At 39.6% G+C, this 18,010-nt stretch overlaps 1 protein-coding gene across 3 annotated transcripts in view; it reads right to left on the bottom strand.

Moving 5' to 3' along the window:
* Positions 1 to 1,894: 1,894 nt before the first annotated feature.
* Positions 1,895 to 18,010, bottom strand: part of itpr2 (inositol 1,4,5-trisphosphate receptor, type 2) — a 96,133-nt gene continuing 80,017 nt past the window's right edge. The window contains exons 54-57 of one of the 3 annotated variants that reach the window (XM_047350651.1): positions 17,782 to 17,947; positions 17,530 to 17,690; positions 7,292 to 7,453; positions 1,895 to 2,973 (exon numbers count right to left, since the gene is read on the bottom strand). In XM_047350651.1, coding sequence (XP_047206607.1) covers positions 2,890 to 2,973; positions 7,292 to 7,453; positions 17,530 to 17,690; positions 17,782 to 17,947 — 573 coding nt within the window. In that variant the 3' untranslated portion in view covers positions 1,895 to 2,889. Of the gene's footprint in view, positions 2,974 to 7,291; positions 7,454 to 9,473; positions 9,783 to 9,863; positions 10,026 to 17,529; positions 17,691 to 17,781; positions 17,948 to 18,010 lie in introns of those variants that run through there. The other 2 variants (XM_047350666.1, XM_047350658.1) reach the window with 2 other exon arrangements.

Genomic DNA, 18,010 nt, shown 5'->3' with positions numbered 1-18,010 from the left:
TGTTTAAGGCAGCAAACGGGGATTCTGCAAAGTGAAGGTTGAATTATTAATGCACCATTTTGTTTCCACATACAGTTCTGTGGACTTCAGCTGCCTTTTCACTAATTTTTGTGCAGTACCTGATCATTTTATATTTTTTGTTTTCATTTTAACTAACTCATGGATCAGTCAGCCCTAAAACAAGCTTCTAAACTCCAAGGATGAGCTCATCTTGTGTCTAATCAGCCTGACAGAGGGAGGTATCCCAATCCTTGTGGTTTTTAGTATAACAAAGACCATCAGAGGGACCCTTTGTGAGGTGCCTTGTGATGACATTGTTGTAAATAAACGTCGTTTAATTAAATAATCTGAACTGAAACTATCTCTGTAGTTATGCTGCTATAGGCTTAGGCTGCTGGAGGACATAATGACCACTTTCACCCTCTTTGCTACATTCTCACACTACTCTCCAATTTTGCATTATTTGCTGTTATTTCAGCTTTTAACCTTGTTCTCTCTTTTCTCTTCCTAGAAGCTACACCTGGCCTGGCTCTGTGTCTACCTGTGACACCTTTCTGGAGAGGGCAATCCTCCGAGCTTCTGCTGGCAACAACTTATTGCTCACCCTCTATCGATGATCCACATAGCCCTTTTAGTGTTTAACCCTTTTTCTCTCCTAGACATGGCAATTGACTGAGCTTCTACTGTGACTAACTATGTACTCTCTTTCAGACTCTAACCTTGAAAACTGGCTCAGAGTTTATCTGTTCTTTCTTTCTAGGTGAAACGACTAAAGGAGCTACATCCATTAACATTTACTTTTCCTTCCCATAGAAAGTACTCCTGGATCAGTGCTTATTTGTTCTCTTTGTGTCTCTGCTCTGTTCTCTCTAACCCCCAGTCGGTCGTGGCAGATGGCCGCTAATAAATAACTAACTCCGACTGCACTGTTCAATTGTTAGGATTAATAGGAATGTATGAACCTGACTGTTGTGAAGTGCCTTGAGACAACATGTGCTGTGAAATGGCGCTATATAAATAAAACTGAATTGAAATGTGTCTACAAAAAAATGGTATATCAATTTAAATTAGATCTTTTGGATTTTTTTTTAATAGCAGCCTATAACAAACTTTTGAGACAGGCTTATAGAGCAAATCTCACACAGTAGAAGAATAGCAGAGGTATGATGCCTCCGCTCCTGTATCAGAACTTTGTCCTAAAAATATTCCTGTTTCTTAATGACCTTCAGATTCCATATATTCACTGCAAATAGTTTATAACCTTCCAGACGGCTATAACTCAGCATTTCTGTATTAAAACTAAATTTTTTCCATTAGTCTTGTGAAATATAATTTTTTCATAGAAACGTAATTTTGTGTATAAAGATCAAAATTAAGAGAAACAAATGCTTCAAATATGTTAATGTGGCTGTTTAATGGATCTGTTGTAGCTTTACCTTTTAAACTGAATCCTTGACATAAACCTATTTTTATTATTTTCTAAATTATAGAGCTGACCTGTTTGTGTCATGGAGAGAGGAAGTCATGACAGAAACCAATTCCTCTGCGGTCAACTTGTAAATGAGCACCAATACCTGTAGCAGAGGTGATTTTGGTTAATTTATTCGTGAACATATCATTTTTTTTCCTTTTACACCATAAATGTTCTGAAATTCTAGATTAAAGAAATCCTGGCGAGATTATGGCGCTGGAATAAATTATTTTAACTTATTTTAACCAGGTGGGGTTGCTTTTATTATTAGAAGACAGCACATGAGCTGAAATATACCTTTTGTTTTAAACAAGGACATATTTTTCCCTTTGTTTTCTTTCCAGGTGAGTAAGTGAACTCAGATGTGGTCCGGGTAAAAATCCAAACCTACTTAAAAGAAAAGATCGAGGCAAAAATACTGACTAAATTTTACAAATTTATTAGAACGTCTGAGCAGATAAAATAGATTTTCTATACAGACACAATCAGACTTATGCAGTTGTGCTAATAGTTTGTGCGAGATTAAAAGTTCTGAGTTAGGAATCAGGTGCAGTCCAAGATTTTACACCAGAACAGAAAGGAATAATATGAGTAAATTATGTTACCACAGGATGACATATTTATAGAGACAGGGACCTAACAAAGAAAAGCAAAGTTATTAACCACCCTCACTAAATTATTTACCAAAAGTAAGATCTTTAGGAAATTCAAGTAAGTTTTCCACAGGTTATCAGTATTTTCATTCACATTTACATATCATACAAATTTGTAGATGGCAACTGAAGTGGTACAGTGAATCTGAAAACACTAAAAATAACAATCAAAAGTGATATCTCGAGCAAACCAGTACGTCCAGTTACAACCTTAACATTTTCCCTTTATTTAAAAAAGTGCACTTACAGCCATTGCAGTGTGCCGTTTAGAAAAAAGAATAATAAAAAACCAGTAAGGCAGCGTGATTTCTTCTCAGAACAGACAGATAATACTCCGGTTATAAACAGAAAAGGCTCTCATAAATACAGAAGGAAACCTACAAGGTAAAGAGGGGAATACTTTAAGATAGTGTGCGCCTTGTTCTCATAGAGCCCAATCAGTGGCCTCTGCACCACTGATTGGGTTGCCAACACTTTTACTTGATTCTAACATTCCCTTAGACCTTTATCTGGTATACCAAAAGTGCAGTAGCAGATGTGGACTGTGTCTCACAGCTGACTAGCTACATACGGCACGTTTAGTATCGAAAAAAGGCAGTGTTTGTGTCATAAACAAGGCATCATGTCGATACTATCCTGCTGGCTGCTTGCAGTTCGACTCCAGTGGTTGCAGGAGCACAACTGAGGATGCATGTTGTTCTTAAGGCTAGAGTCAGTGTAGTTTCATCTGCTTTCATATGCAGCAGTTGAGCCGTTTTACCCTCCTCAGTGTGTTGGGATGTGATGGTGGTTGAGCTGTGGAGGACCCAGGAATCCAAGCCTTTGCTTGTTCTTCCGCTGCTCCGTCATCTTTGGAGCAGATAGAAAGAAAACACAATTAAGCTGGAGTGGCTTTTAATTGTGCATGTACCAAACACATTACATGTAAACCTGTGTTTGTGCTGTAGCTGTTCTAGTGTCCACTTGAATGTGTGAAATAAAGTAGTCCCATTGGCTTAAGTGTAATTGGCGCTTTCCAGAGGGATGTTTTTTCATTTGTTAGCTATGCAACGACCAGAAGGTTGAATTCACGTTCAATGATCATCAGCAAGAATGTCATAGATTTTGGGCCTCTTAATGATTTGCTCAACCATGTTTCTTTCAGGGTGGAAAGATGATCCAACAAACAACTTCAATGAATTTTAAAAACAAAAACTGGCTACACAAGTTTGAATTTCTAATCCAGACAGAATCAAAGTGCTAAATATAAGCTATGATATACAGACACACACATTAATATCAGATTAAATGTCCCTTAGACTACTGTAGAGAAACCACTGACATTTTATAGCTTTCAACAAGATTCTGGCATAATTCTGCATGAATATTCCCCCCCACCCTTCTTATAAGAAATGCTGGAGTTCATTAAAACTTGCTGAGGGTGTAGGCCTTTTCAGAAGGTTATTGTCAGTCACCTTTATCTACTCATTTAACCAGAACCGGTCCGGATCCGTGTTTGGCAACATTGTCCAGTTGGAACACCAAACTACTTCAAAGTTTTAACTGAGTTGAAGTTAACATGAGGGGAAGTTAAACATTTTAAAAGGTACTCCTTCATCTCTATTGCTCCACCCACTTTGTTCAATGCATCAGAGCTACTGGCTGCACAAAAGACTCCCAGCATGATACAGCAACCACTACGCACGACAGTTGGTAGAGAGTTATCTGGATTAAAAGCCTCATATTGACTTCTCCATTCTTCTTGTCACTAAAGCCAAAAAAACGTAATCTTTGTCCCGCCTGGCCATAAACCTTTGCTCCAGAAGGCAGTAAGCTTGTCCATGTAGGTAACTGGACAGATCAGTCATTTTTGGAGCAGTGGCTTCTTTCTTGGTTTTGCACTCTCTTAGTAAATGTTTATGTTTACCTTGCTTTACTGTGGACATTGTCGTTGGTGTTCCAAAATCTTCTAGTTTCTGGGAAGCTTGAGCTTCAGTTGCTCCTGGATTGTTTTTAGAACATCTTAACCAAGAAAGCGTACAATGGTGATATCGCTTTTTAATATTTCAGTGGCAATATTAGTTGAATGACATCCCAGATACAAGTGGCTGAAATCAGCTTCCTTCGCAGGGTGGCCGGGCACTCTCTTAGAGATAGGGTGAGGAGCTCGGCCATCCGGGAGGGGCTCGGAGTAGAGCCACAGCTCCTCCACATCGAGAGGAGCCAGTTGAGGTGGCTCAGGTATCTGTTTCAGATGCCTCCTGGACATCTCCCCCGGGGGGTGTTCCAAGCACGTCCCACCGAGAGGAGGCCCAGGGGATGGCCCAGGACACACTGGAGGGACTACGTCTCTCCGCTGACCCGGGAATGCCTCGGCACCCCCCAGAGGAGATGGAGGAGGGGACTCTGTAGAGACTGCTGCCCCCGCGACCCGGGACCGGATGGTGGAAGATGATGAGTATGAATATTAGTTGCAATTAACATCATCATGACATCCTCAGACTTGTCTGTGGGTTTTAGGATCTGGGTCACTAAATTGTACATTAATAAATGCATGAACGCATGGCACTTGAACTAAAACAGTGTATGCAAATATTGCATCAAAGGAATCCTTTGTGATTGTAGTATACGGACGTTAATAATGCAGTGACAATAAATAGTGCAGCTAACTTCCTCTCATTCTAGGACAACAGTTTGGGTCAGATGCTTAATATTCTAGGTTTTCCAGCAAAACAATGATCCAAAACATGAATCAAAACTGGTTTAGAAATGGATAAAGCAGGTTAAAATGAGCTTTGTGAACATTATCGAGCCCAACTCTGTTGAAAACTGATAGACTGCACATAAATGACAAGTCTGTACCAGGAAACCAACCAAGTTAAATGAGTCCAACCAAAAAGTGTGCATATTTGAGACCGTGTTAAATTGGGAAAAGCCACAGAAAATTAAAACTCTTAAATCCAATTCTTGTGTGAGAAAAAAAAACACTAAAGCTGGATGTTGTATAATCATCCCAGCCTGAAGAAAATGGTTCAAATCCAATTTTTTTAATTTGGAAATATGCTAATTTCTCATAGGCAGTGTAAAAGAAGAGAGTAATATGTTGGTATGAATAAATCATATTACTCTACTACTGTGAGCCCTAATTTCCTTTAGAAACTGAGCTGCAATAACATACATAGAGCTGCCCACATGCATCTGCTGTCAATATAGGATATTTAGAGGTCAGCTGAGGTGGTGGTGAGGTTTGAAGGTGCAACAAAAACTTTCTCACAGGAGACCGGCTGTTTTATCCAGGTCTCACCTGCTTCTGCATTGACAGATTCATCACAGAGCTCAGTGTGAGAAATGTATCTTGGCAGTATAACAATCAGTAAGGAGTGCATGAAAGCAAGATTCGAATTAGATGGTCTGTACTGGCCTCAAAGCAGATTTAAAGATAAAACATTTATCTTTGCCCAAGGGGCTCTGGTAGCACTGAGACTTTGTTGTTATACAAGGGGGTTGGTATGCAGCAGGAAGCCGTAGCCAGCTCTACAGGCCGCCGAGGTCAGCAGAGGTTGTTGTTTTGTTTATTGGAGTGTGATCCTCCCACAGCAGGAGCTGTTTTTGCACATCTGGCAGAAGGGGAAACAAGGACGGGCCTGTGCCTTGTATCACATGCAGGGTAGGCAGGTGATGGGAGTGATCGGTCACACTGCAGTAGAGCAGCTACTCATCCAAACAGCCAGGGGCTCACTGGCGGTTGTGTTTGCAGCCGCCACGATAATCACCTGTCGGGCTGCGTCCGGCCGAGCATGATAGAAGCCGTCGACATTACTCGGCTCAGAGCAACTTTATGACAACATGACGTCGACCTTTTCCTCTGCTGGTGTTTTTAGGAGAAAAGGGCCTTGAGGTCAGGGTGCATGCAGAGTTCAACGTGCAAAACAAGCTGCTGCATAAATGATCAAACAGCTCTTGTAAACAGGAGGGATTTAATCTGTTCACCGGGTCAGGATATAACTTTAAAACGAAGCAGGGCCTAAACAGGTTTCTATGGTGCCCCAATCAGAACTTGATTTGGTGGGCCAACATGCAGTTTCCCAACGCCGCCCACCAGACACACTAACCAAATAATAAATAGCAGAGATAAGGTTAGTTTTCTTTGCACAGGACTTTAATACAGACTTAGTCAGAATTTAATTGCTTGAGCTTACAAGCAACTTATTGAAAAAAGTCAATTTTTATGTTGAGATTCATTTGCAGCTATGGTATGGATGAAATGTGACCCCCGCTCAGACAAGTGATAAGAATGATTGAATTAAATAGTATTCAGTTTTTACTAACAAAATCTTCCTTTGTATGGTTGCAAGTTATAGATACATCAGTTCTTTGAAAAAACTTTAATAACTATGACTAATTACGTTTTAAATTTCATTAAGAATTTTAAACAAACCAGGCTGAAAACAGAGTGAATTTGACAGTAGAGTTATTAAGACATCAACTTTTAAGATCTATAATAAGATCTATAATAAGTTCAGGCGCATCACATTAAATTAGAATATCATCAAAAAGTTAATTTCTTTAGTAATTCAATTCATAGTGAAGCTTATAAATAGATTAATTACGCAGTGATATTGTATTATTTATTTATTATATAATATTATATATAATATAAATATATTATATTTCAGGTGTCTATTTGTGTTAATTTTGATGGTTTACGGCTAATAAAAATCAAGTTTAACCAATAAGACAGAATGATCAACACAGAAACAGCAAAGTATACCTCAAGATTGTAAACTCTTGAATGGGCTTTGTTTCACAGTCCTCTACCAATTTTTTTTCTTCCACTCAACTTTCCATTAAACTGTTTGGATACAGCTCTTTTTAAGCAATGAACTTTTAAGGCTTACAAGTGAACAGTCTTACCCATGATTGTGTAGTTCATAAGACATAATTTCTGTACAAAGAGTCAATTTTAATTATGTTGTGTAACATTACACATTCTGTGTGTATCGACTCTCCAGTATATGAGTGTCCCTGTTTGAACTTTTCAGCCATATTCTAATTTAATTAAATGCACCTGCATTGTGAGAACTCAAGGGCTCTTAAGGGCCTTTGGTGGCCTGAGTGTGCTAAGCAGTGGCCTTTATTTGCTTATGCTTTAGACCACCTCTAAAACCAAGCTAAAGTAACACTCTACCTGTTCTTTGAGCTCATACAACTGGCTTGAGAGCTGCGATACCAGAGTGACGGTGTTATCCAGTTTCTCCTGCAGGGACCGGATCTCATTCTGCTCGTTATCTCCTTCGTTGCTCACCAGAGACATGGCTCTCATGCGAGGGAACCACTCCAAGTTCTTCTTCTACAGAAAGTAAATACAGGCATGAGGAAGGTCAATAAAAAAAAAAAACGGACAATAAAAGCATTTATGCAACAGGTTTGCATTTACACAGGGAGCGTCTCAGGACCACAGTCATCCTGCAGGAGCAAAGTAAACAGAGAGGTAGTGGTTAGAGGGTTTAACATTAATCCTCTCATCAGAATGGATGTAGATTATTTAAAGCAGCTCTGCCGTCTCCAGGTTACTGCACACAGCAGTTACACACTAAATGAACAGTAACTGACATTTCAATTCACACCCACTCCACAAACACACTGTTGATGTGGGGATGAGTCACTGTCATCCATTAACAGCAGGACTTGAAGTATGGTGCAACTTATAGGAGCGTGTTTGTGTGTGTGTGTGTGTGTGTGTGTGTGTGTGTGTGTGGACGCTCACATGCAAAATGTTTTATATCTGTCAACAGAGTGCTGGACAGACCAAACCGGCTGCAGCAAAGATTTAAGTCAACTGAGGGTACAATACACCTATAGAATAATGTAATGTGTCTGTGTTTGTTTGTGTGTGTGGGTGTGTGCAGTGCTGGAAATGGACCTGGCGGACTGCGGGAGGGAATGTATTTAACAACATGCATGCCTTGTGCAAAGTGAGATAGGTGTCACAGATACAGATGCCATCAGCTGACAGTTATATAATATTCCCCCTGCTGGTTGGGCTGATAAAAACAATTTACAAGGCACCGATAGCCGGATTTGACTGGCACCACAATAAGTCTACTGGGAGCAGTGAGTGAGGTATGCTCCCACCTACTCTTATATAAGAACAGACAGCAGGGCGAGATGGAAAGATGAGGGTGTAAATCGCTGAGAAGATGAGATGAAGATGTGGAGTGTGGTGGCCATTTGTTTTTGTTTTCTTTCATTATTGGCTTTATCCCACTTAGGTTGGAGATACAATGATAGTTGTGATCTATAATGAACCCATCCTTTGTTGTTCTTGAAAAACAACAAGAGTGAATACAGTGATTCATTTGATTAAAACCTAAATCTGAGGAACCTAATAGATTATGTGACAGCTGGGGGTTGGGAACCAAAGTTTAATTAAAGAAAATTAAATTCAAAATCTGGAAAACTGTTTTAAATTGTTTTCCATTCTGTAAAGCTCTGTAAAGTTCTTTACTATTGATTTGACATTGATATAAATTCGATTTTAAGGTATAACAAAACATTAAATAAATCAAAAATAAAATTGGGAAATCAAACAGAAAACTAGAAATGTACCAAGCTGATACAAATTTAATATGCTGGAAGCCTTGGGTCCAGAGAATATGAATATATGGAGTGAAGGAAGAAATGCATATATTACAGAATAGAACAAAGTTTATATACAGTGGATTTAAAAAAAATAAATGAAAAAAAAAAAAGAAAATATTTATTCATGTATTCACACGCTGTCACTACCAACCAATTTTGATTCAGATTTTGAAATTTATGCCAGATTTTCACAGAATAAAATGCACAAAGGCAAGGAAGCACAAAAGAATTCATGAAATACGTTATTCTGACCGATTGTCTAATCAACAGTTACATTAGCTGGTGTTGGTGTCAGGATTGGACATAAAGGAAATTTTAAGAACTGTTTGTCAAACTATTACAAATGTATTAGCATGAAAAAAGCCACAGAAACATTAAAAGCAATCTGTGTGGAAAGATGATTTAGGTAACTTTTATTCTTACTCTACTCTATTAAACAGCAGATGTTCAGTTGATTTAAAAGGTTACAATCAGGGCCCCACATTGCATGACATTAAAAGAATGATACAATGAGGAAAAAAAGAGAAACAAACCAAATCATTTCAGTATGTAAATTACTTATTATTTATTTGATGCTGCACCTTTTCTACCTCATCTTTTTAACAACTGAATCTGTAAACCAGCAACCCTCTAACCCAACCAACAAGGCTACACCGACCCAAAAGCTACTTGTTGTATCTTAAATATCTGCAGACATCCGGCATTTATTTGCAGAAGCTGCTGTTGGAGGGTTCTGAGCATGAACGGCCAGTTTCGGGTCACGCCACAGTATCTCATTCAGCCTCTCAAAAATCTGGATTTTAATTTTTTGTCCTGCTGCATAACCCAACCACACAGGAGCTTAAAGTCCCAAACTAATAGCCACATGTTCCCTTTCACGATGTTCTGGCAGAGAGCAGAATTCCAGATCTGGATGGCAACTTGTTCAAATCTGGAAGCAGCTCCAGATCATCACACTACCCGGGGTTCGAGTCCCAACCCTTGGAGACTTGTGCTGGATGTCTTGCCCCTTTTTCCACCCACTTCCTGTCTGCCTACTTTGGAAAAAATAACAAAAATAAATGTCACTAGTGCTACAAAAATAATTATATATTAAAAAAAAAAAGATATATTGTGACCTCCTGGATGAGATGCTGATGCGCTCTTGGAGTAAAGTTGGTAGGCTGGCCTCTCCTTGGAAGGTTCTCCTCTGTTCCCTTATTCTCCATGTGTGGATAAAGGCTCTCTGTGGTTGTCTGGAGTCCCACAGCCTTAGAAATGGCTTTGTAACCCATCCTGGACTAATAGATGTTAATGACTTTGTCAGACCATGCTGTTATATTCCAATGATTTCTCATTTCTTCAGGTCAGGCAGTAATTAGGACTGGATGTGGGAAATAAAACTGAACTCAGCTTTTCACAACTGACCTTAATCACAGTTAATTAGTGATTTAACAAATGAGGTTATTATATGTTCACATAGACCCGGGCTGGGTTTGGATAATAGTCATTTCCCCTTGAAAACTGCATTTTGTATTTTGTGACTAAAAAGCCAAAACAGAAGGTGTAAAATGCTAAATATTTTTCACAGCACAATTTGCAGTAACTCCTATATATATTGCTTTTTACATTTTCTCATACATCATTTCCAGCTTTATTCCTTTTTCTTCTGACACTGTTGTCTTCCATAATATTGATTTTTTTCACAGTTTTCCTTTATAAAAAAGACATGTACAATAGATCTACCAGATTTCTAAGGAACAACAGGTTCTTCACTTATTAACTTTCTCTTTGCCTGTTTCTAATGCTTTTGGCTTCACAATATGAATCGAGTCTCTCTAAAAGGGCTCATCCTGAAATGTATCGGCTAATTGGGCCCTCAGGCATCAAGGGGCACTAAAAACAAGAAAAGTTTTATTTCTTTCAATTTTCACAGGACAATGCCGACTCTGTGAACTCAAAAACATCCATGGAGCCGAAGGCCATCTCATGCTTGATTTAAATGACCCATTACTGATGAATTATAATTTGAAAGATGAAGAATATTCTTTTTGCATCAAGTCATCCCCCGTCGGTTCGTGAATCATCGTCTAATTCAGGAAATATTGTCAAACTGTGACTGTGCAGAATCTGACATATTAAACCAATGTCTCGCTGATCATCATTGAACTGTACTGTACTCAGGCTTTAGTGTCACTGATCACTTTAAACACACTCATGGGCATACCCTCAAAGGCACTTTCAATATACTGCTGTTTCTGAAAACACTTGACAAATTTTACTGTACTATTAACTTCATTTTTTATCTTCTAATATCATTCCGTTTTTCAATGCTGAATTATTTTCAAGAGTGAAAAGTAATTATTTAAACCAACCAAAACACAATCAAATAATCTACTGACTTACTATTTACCTTCTTTCCAGTAGTTATGGTATTTCAATGAACCATTTTTACGCTGCTGTGCAATTATATGAATTGATGCACAACACAGAGAGCATCCTTTTAAAATGATGACTGTATTTTATGTTCCTTAATTTACTTAATACTGGGGTAGCTGTCTTTGGTGCATAAAGAGACAAAAAGTAGTCATCTCTCTCCTTATAAATTCATTACTTTGGTCTTTTGTACTATAGCAAGTCATTTATGAATATAATAAGACATTTAACTCACACATCTTTTCTAGAACCACCTTTTTTATTTGCACATTATTTCCAAAATGTGTCTTCATACACATACGCATAGTTTATAGGCACACCAATTTACCTATAAACTATGCCCCATTAGAGAAAACCTCACCTCTTCTTTAATTTAACTCTACAAATATTAGGTCTTTGTTCACTGTGGCTGTTGTGTTTGCAACAGCTAACTTGTCCAGTGTGTGCTGCACGGTAAATGAGGGGTTCAGTGTGTGTGTGTGTGAGAAAGAGAGAGAAAGAAAGACAGAGGGTGAAAGAGAAAGGAACAGGAGAGCACGTGCTCTGTAGGGCTGAGCTATTAGCAAGCCACTTGAGATGGGTTATGTAACGGCGTTGTGACTGCTGCTGCAGTACCTGCTAGGCCTGTAGTCACTGTAATAATTTGACACACAAACACCTGCACACTCACTGACTCGCCAATTCAAATCCAAAACACACAGACAGAAAAGACACTCAGAGTAACATGAGCCAACTCTCCTGCTTGGCACCGCATCACATTATGATGCCAAGGAGTTGCAATCAACCTGAGTCAGGAGTATGTGCTCCTATGTGTGTATTTTAGGTCATCAGTTTTCTCCTCAGAAAAGTTAGATAGAGCTGGAAAAAACCTATCCATCCATCCATCCATCCATCCATCCATCCATCCATCCAGTTTGGTAAAAGCTTATATTTTAAAAACCAGAACCCCAACAAGGAAAAAAGTCTAAACTAACAAGAATGACACAGATGAAGCTTTCGGCCAGTATCCAATTGTGGATCTTACAGGTTATTTAAAAAGCAACTGGTTGCAGCGAACGTGCTGGTCTATCAATTAAAATACCCAACATGGGTAAAAAGTTTATCTGGTATGACTACTTCTGCAAGCTATTGTAAGTCAGCTTGGCCCCTCATCTAAATTGTTGAGTTATAAGTTACGGTTTGTCTGATATCATTAGAAAGAACAACATGTTTTACACGATGTGTTAGGAAACCCAAAGCAGCTGCAGGCTGGGTGGGCAAAACAGAGGCTCATAGAAAAGTTCACTGGTACAGGGATGACCTGGAAAGATTTTAAATCCCTAGTGGACATAATTCTACTACCTTCATCATTGTCTTGTGGTAAAGCCTTTGTTTATTTCAGTCTGAAATAACTCTGAATTACAAACTTACCTAATTTCTCATAATTGCAATATTTAGTTTGCACCTAATTGACTTAATCTGACTGGTTTTCAGATTTCAGATGTTGGGTTGTGTTCACCCTCTGTGTCATTGCTGTAGTTGGTTATGTGTCTTTAGACATCCTTGTTCAGGATGATGGACGGCAGCAAAATCAATGACTCAATGCAGCCTGCTGGGCTTCCTTGGGGAACCTTTTACAAACTTCGATTGTACTGTACCATAATTAAGATGAAATTGCACCAAATGTAACTGGATCCAAATGTCATGTGATTGTATTGTCCTTGGAATGAATTTAATTGAATTTGGACCTTAATGGATTCCATACAACTGCCCATGAATTAAGCCTATTTGTAAAGTACCTTGAGCTGACATTTGTTCTAATTTGGTGCCAATTAAATAAATGGCTTGATTATTGGTCATGTTATTTACCACAAACCTGAGATATTTCTCATTCTACTATGGAAAATAATAGGTCCACATATTTTCATTTAAATCAAATCAATCAGTTTCTCCAACTAGTCCAATGTTGCAACCACATGTTTGGTCACAAGCAATATTCAAATGCACCTGACAGTTTCTTCATCTGTTACTGCAAAAGCACATTTATTTACTCCATGTAGCACTCTCCAATTATTTCTGTTCTCCTTGTGAGTAGTTGTACTTTTTCCTAAAGGCACCGACTCTAAGGTTTGATTTAAATCTGCCACAAGGAAAAAGGAATGTTAAAGGCTAAATACACTTTAGAACCAGAACACCTACAAACTTAAATAAATCAAAAGGGAACTTTCTGTTGCTTTTCAAAGTGAATAAGTCACCTAAGATCATGGATTTAAGAGAAGGACATAACCAAAAATTGGGGAACAAGGACAAAATACAGATGTCGTTTGTGAGCATAACATTTGTATGGTAAAACATTATTTCTTTTTCAGTGTTTTTTTATTTTTATTTTTTATGCAAACTCCATGAGTACAAAACGTCTGCTGGTGTCCTCAAATCTCAATAAATCAATAACCACTCTCATATTATCTCTCTTCAGTCATGATTCATTCTTTATCTGAGTGTCTGAGACAAATGAAGGAGTTTTTCACTGCAGCTTCCGTCTCATCGCATATCAGTATTTTAACTTTCCTTTCATCCACAACCGTGCAGCATTAACTACACAGGTTGGCTTTTAAAGGCCAAACAAAACATTGCTTGGGGGAAACTAACTGTAGATGGGCTTATAGAGTTTAAGTGGTGTGACAGACTGGGTCTTCACCATCATTTTTCGACAGCTACATAAACGTAGTGTAGATGAAACACAGACTGATTATGTGTTCGTTACCTCTGCACTGCACGCTATAATAAAGTAGGCCATTCTGGTAACGTTTATAAAAGGAATATTCAATTCAATTCAAAAATACTTTATTAATCCCAAAGGGAAATTAAATGTTGTTATAGCTCATATTATGAAGGTTTCCTCAAAGAGCCGTTGTAGATGCTGATGGCTGTGGGCAGGAAGGATCTCCTGTAGCGCTCCGTCTTACAACAGACCTGAAGAAGCATCTGACTGAAGACACTCTGTTGTTGTAGGACAGTCTGATGAAGAGGATGCTCAGGGTTCTCCATAATGTTCTTCATTTTATGAAGAATTCGTCTTTCCACAATGATCTCCAGAGGTTCTAGAGGAGTCCCCAGAACAGAACAAACCTTTTTTATCAGCTTGTTGAGCTTTTTTAAGTCCCTGGCTCTGATGCTGCTTCCCCAGCAGATAATGGTAGAAGAGATCACACTTTCCACAACAGACTTATAGAAGATATGCAGCATCTTGCTGCAAACACCAAAGGACCTAAGCTTCCTCAAGAAGTACAGTCTGCTCTGTCCCTTCTTGTAGATGGCTTCACAGTTGCATCTCCACTCTAGTCTGTTGTCCAGGTGAACACCGAGATATTTATACTCCTCCACCACCTCCACCTCTTCTCCCATGATAGAAATAGTTTTCGACCTATTCCTGTTTCTCTTAAAATCTACAATCATCTCCTCATCTCCTTTGTTTTAGTCACGTTCAAAATGAGATGATTGTTTCCACACCATGCCACAAAGCGGTCCACCACCTTCCTGTACTCAGCTTCTTGTTCATCTCTGATCCACTCCACGACTGCAGAATCATCCGAGTATTTCTGCAGATGACAGGAGTCTGTCTTGTACTGGAAGTCTGAGGTGTACAGAGTGAAGAGGAATGGTGAGAGTACAGTCCCCTGTGGTGCTCCTGTGCTGCTGACTACCTGGTTAGACTCACAACCCTTCAGTCTCACAAACTGTTGTCTGTTTGTCAGGTAGTCTTTGATCCAGGAGATTGTTGAGGCCTCCACCTGAGTCTTCTGGAGTTTCTGACAAAGCAAATCAGGTTGGATTGTATTAAATGCACTGGAGAAATCAAAGAACATGATCCTCACAGTGCTACTGGCTTTGTCCAGATGACAGTGGGTTTGTTGAAGCAGGTGTATGATGGCATCTTCAACTCCAACTCCACAGCAATAAGCAAACTGAAGGGGGTCCTGATGGTTTACCGTTTGCTTCCTCAGGTGGGCCAACAGGAGTCTCTCTAGGACCTTCATGATGTGGGATGTCAGGGCAACAGGTCTATAGTCATTGAGGACTGATGGGTGAGTTTTCTTTGGTACCGGAACAAGACAGGAGGTCTTCCACAACACCGGAACCTTCTTCTGGGCCAGGCTAAGGTTGAAGAGGTGCTGCAGAATCCCACAGAGCTGCTCTGCACAGGCCTTCAGGACTCTAGGGCTGACATGATCTGGACCTGCGGCCTTATTCCTATTCAGTCTCTCCAGTTGTCTCTTCACTTGACTTCTTGAGACACACAGGTGGAAGGGGGAAGCAAAGGAAGTATCAGCATCTTCTGATATGGTTGAAGGCAAACATGTAGAAGCAGAAGGGTCTAGGGCTGAGGTGGAAGATAAAAAATTTGAGGTGTTACTGGACAGCTGTGGGTCCTGTGGGTCAAAGGAGGGTGGAATGTCTGTGTGGCTGTGAGCAGGAGAGGAGGATGCTGAGCTTGTTTCTGAACTGAACCTATTGAAGAATGTGTTCAGTTCATTGGCTCTGTCCAGACCTCCATCGGTCTGATCATCCTTCTGCTTGAAGCCTGTGATCTTCTTCATCCCTGTCCACACATCTCTGATATTGTTTTGCTGGAGCTTGCTCTCCAGCTTCTTCTTGTACACCTCCTTGCTGTCTCTTATCTTGACTTTAAGTTGCTTCTGTAAACTCCTCAATAATTCTGTGTCTCCCTCTCTGAAGGCTCTTTTTTTCTTGATAAGGTCACTGGTGATTCAAGGTTTGTTATTGGGGAAGCATCTCACGGTTCTGGTGGGGATGATGTTATCCACACAGAAGTTTATATAGTCGGTTACACACTCAGTCATGGCATTGATGTTCTCTCCATGTGGCTGGCACAGTGTGTCCCAGTCTGTAGCCTCAAAGCAACCTTGCAGAGCTTCTTCAGCTTCCTGTGACCATTTTCTCACAGTCCTCTTTATTACAGGTTGCCTCTGAACAAGGGGCTTATATTTCGAGCAGAGAAAAACAAGATTGTGATCTGATTTGCCTAGAGGAGGTCTTGCTGTAGAGATGTATGAATCCTTGACATTTGCATAAAACAAATCCAATGTTTTGTTTAATGTTTTGAATATGTTGGCACAAGCCAGAACAAATCAGAGTAACAATGTTAGACAGTACTGGAGTAGTAATAACAAAATATAGCCTGAATGCTGCCCAAATATTTGTTTTCAAATGCATTTTTTGTCACAAGTGGTCGGTCATAGTTTAACATAACGGCATCGCGGAGTAAAAATGTAAAACATTAGCAATGTTTCCTTGCAGTAATCCACACTGATTTTCAGGCCAGATCAGTTCGCTGTTTTGCCTGTTTTTAAATATTAAGACTGTTTTAAGAGTTGAATATTTCTCAAACAAGGACTAAAAAAACAAAAGGCATCGAACTGGAAGTTTAAAACTGCATGTGTTGCTACCGTTTTATCTTGTATTTCCAAGTTAAAATGTTATTGCAAGTATAATATTTTACAAATTCAAACAGTAAAAGGAAAAAAAGTAGTGTCATCTTTTACTCTCCCATGTGTTTTACTGCTTTGCAGCCTGTTAGAAGGTGTTAATTTAAATTCCTGACTCATCAGTCCCTCACCTCCCAGAAATACCCTGGCCAGGCATCAGAGAACAGACCTGTTGGAAGACCCACTCATGCATATTAATTCAATGTCTGTCACCTGTTTGTAATGCAAATTGTTCCTTATAATACCACTATTCTTATGCCCATCACAGACGAATGTTAATCACAAAATGTGCCATTATTCAGGTAGCCTTTATTTGACTTCATTAAAAGAAACCCCTCTCGCTGCCCCTACATTCTGCAGCTTGTTGTCTGTGTCAGTGCAGTTACTTATTGCACTGATAATAATAGTGCTGGAGCAGGTTTAATTACCATTCAACTGCACTGTGTCCCAGCAGGTTAGGAGCTCAGCTCAGTGAAAAGTACTTGGGCACTGAGATCCGTCTCCCTCCAGCACTAAGAGTGAAGGAGAATAAATTGGGATGCCTGGCACTGGCCTGGGGGCTCACACTTGTTTTCTCAGCACTCATCAGTCGGTTCTGTAACAGAATCTGCAAACGGTCCAACTCAGGAAAGTGGTGCAACCTTCAAACTGTAAGACTCAGAAATCTGTATTCTCATATGCTCCTAAATCTGGTACAGCTCAGCAGCAAAATGGAAATCTGGGAGTAAAATGATTTTTTCTCTGGAATGATGAAAAAAGACTGCAACGGAAGTCTTTGCAAAACTAGCGGTAGCATCTAATCTCTTAGTAATTACTGTTTATTGCTTCATGTATCTAGATGCAACTTTCAGGGTGTGTCAAACTGCAATAAAACTAGACTCACTGCAATCATCTGGGCCACGTAGCTCTCAGGGCCGGTGTACTCTGTCGGATCCTTCACCCTTACCAGAACAAGGAAGTAAAGGTAGTGCCACATGTTGTGCTCGGATTTGATGTGCTCCTCAAACGACACGGTCTTGTTGTCAAATTTGTCCCTTTCCAACCCTGCAAGATATCATTAACACAACAACAAGCGTTCTTCTAAAATATCCCATCTGCTTCATTGGCGAGTTTGCCTCCACTTTGTAGTACTCACCACAGATGAAACAGGATGTTTTGAGAACTTCCTCCTTCCCCTGTTTCTCACTCCTCAAGTCGGCAAACGTGTCAATGATCACACCAAAGATCAAATTAAGCACAATAATGATGACAATGAAGAAGAAGAGAAGGTCATAAATGACTCGGGCCGCAAAGAGAGGCTCCTGGAGGGTTGGGAGTAAAATATGGGGACAATGCATCAGTTTATCAAACAGAAACAATCAAAA

This window comes from Girardinichthys multiradiatus, chromosome 2 (assembly GCF_021462225.1).
Source record: "Girardinichthys multiradiatus isolate DD_20200921_A chromosome 2, DD_fGirMul_XY1, whole genome shotgun sequence".
Lineage (NCBI taxonomy): Eukaryota > Metazoa > Chordata > Actinopteri > Cyprinodontiformes > Goodeidae > Girardinichthys > Girardinichthys multiradiatus.
This window is presented reverse-complemented; position numbering and strand designations above follow the sequence as displayed.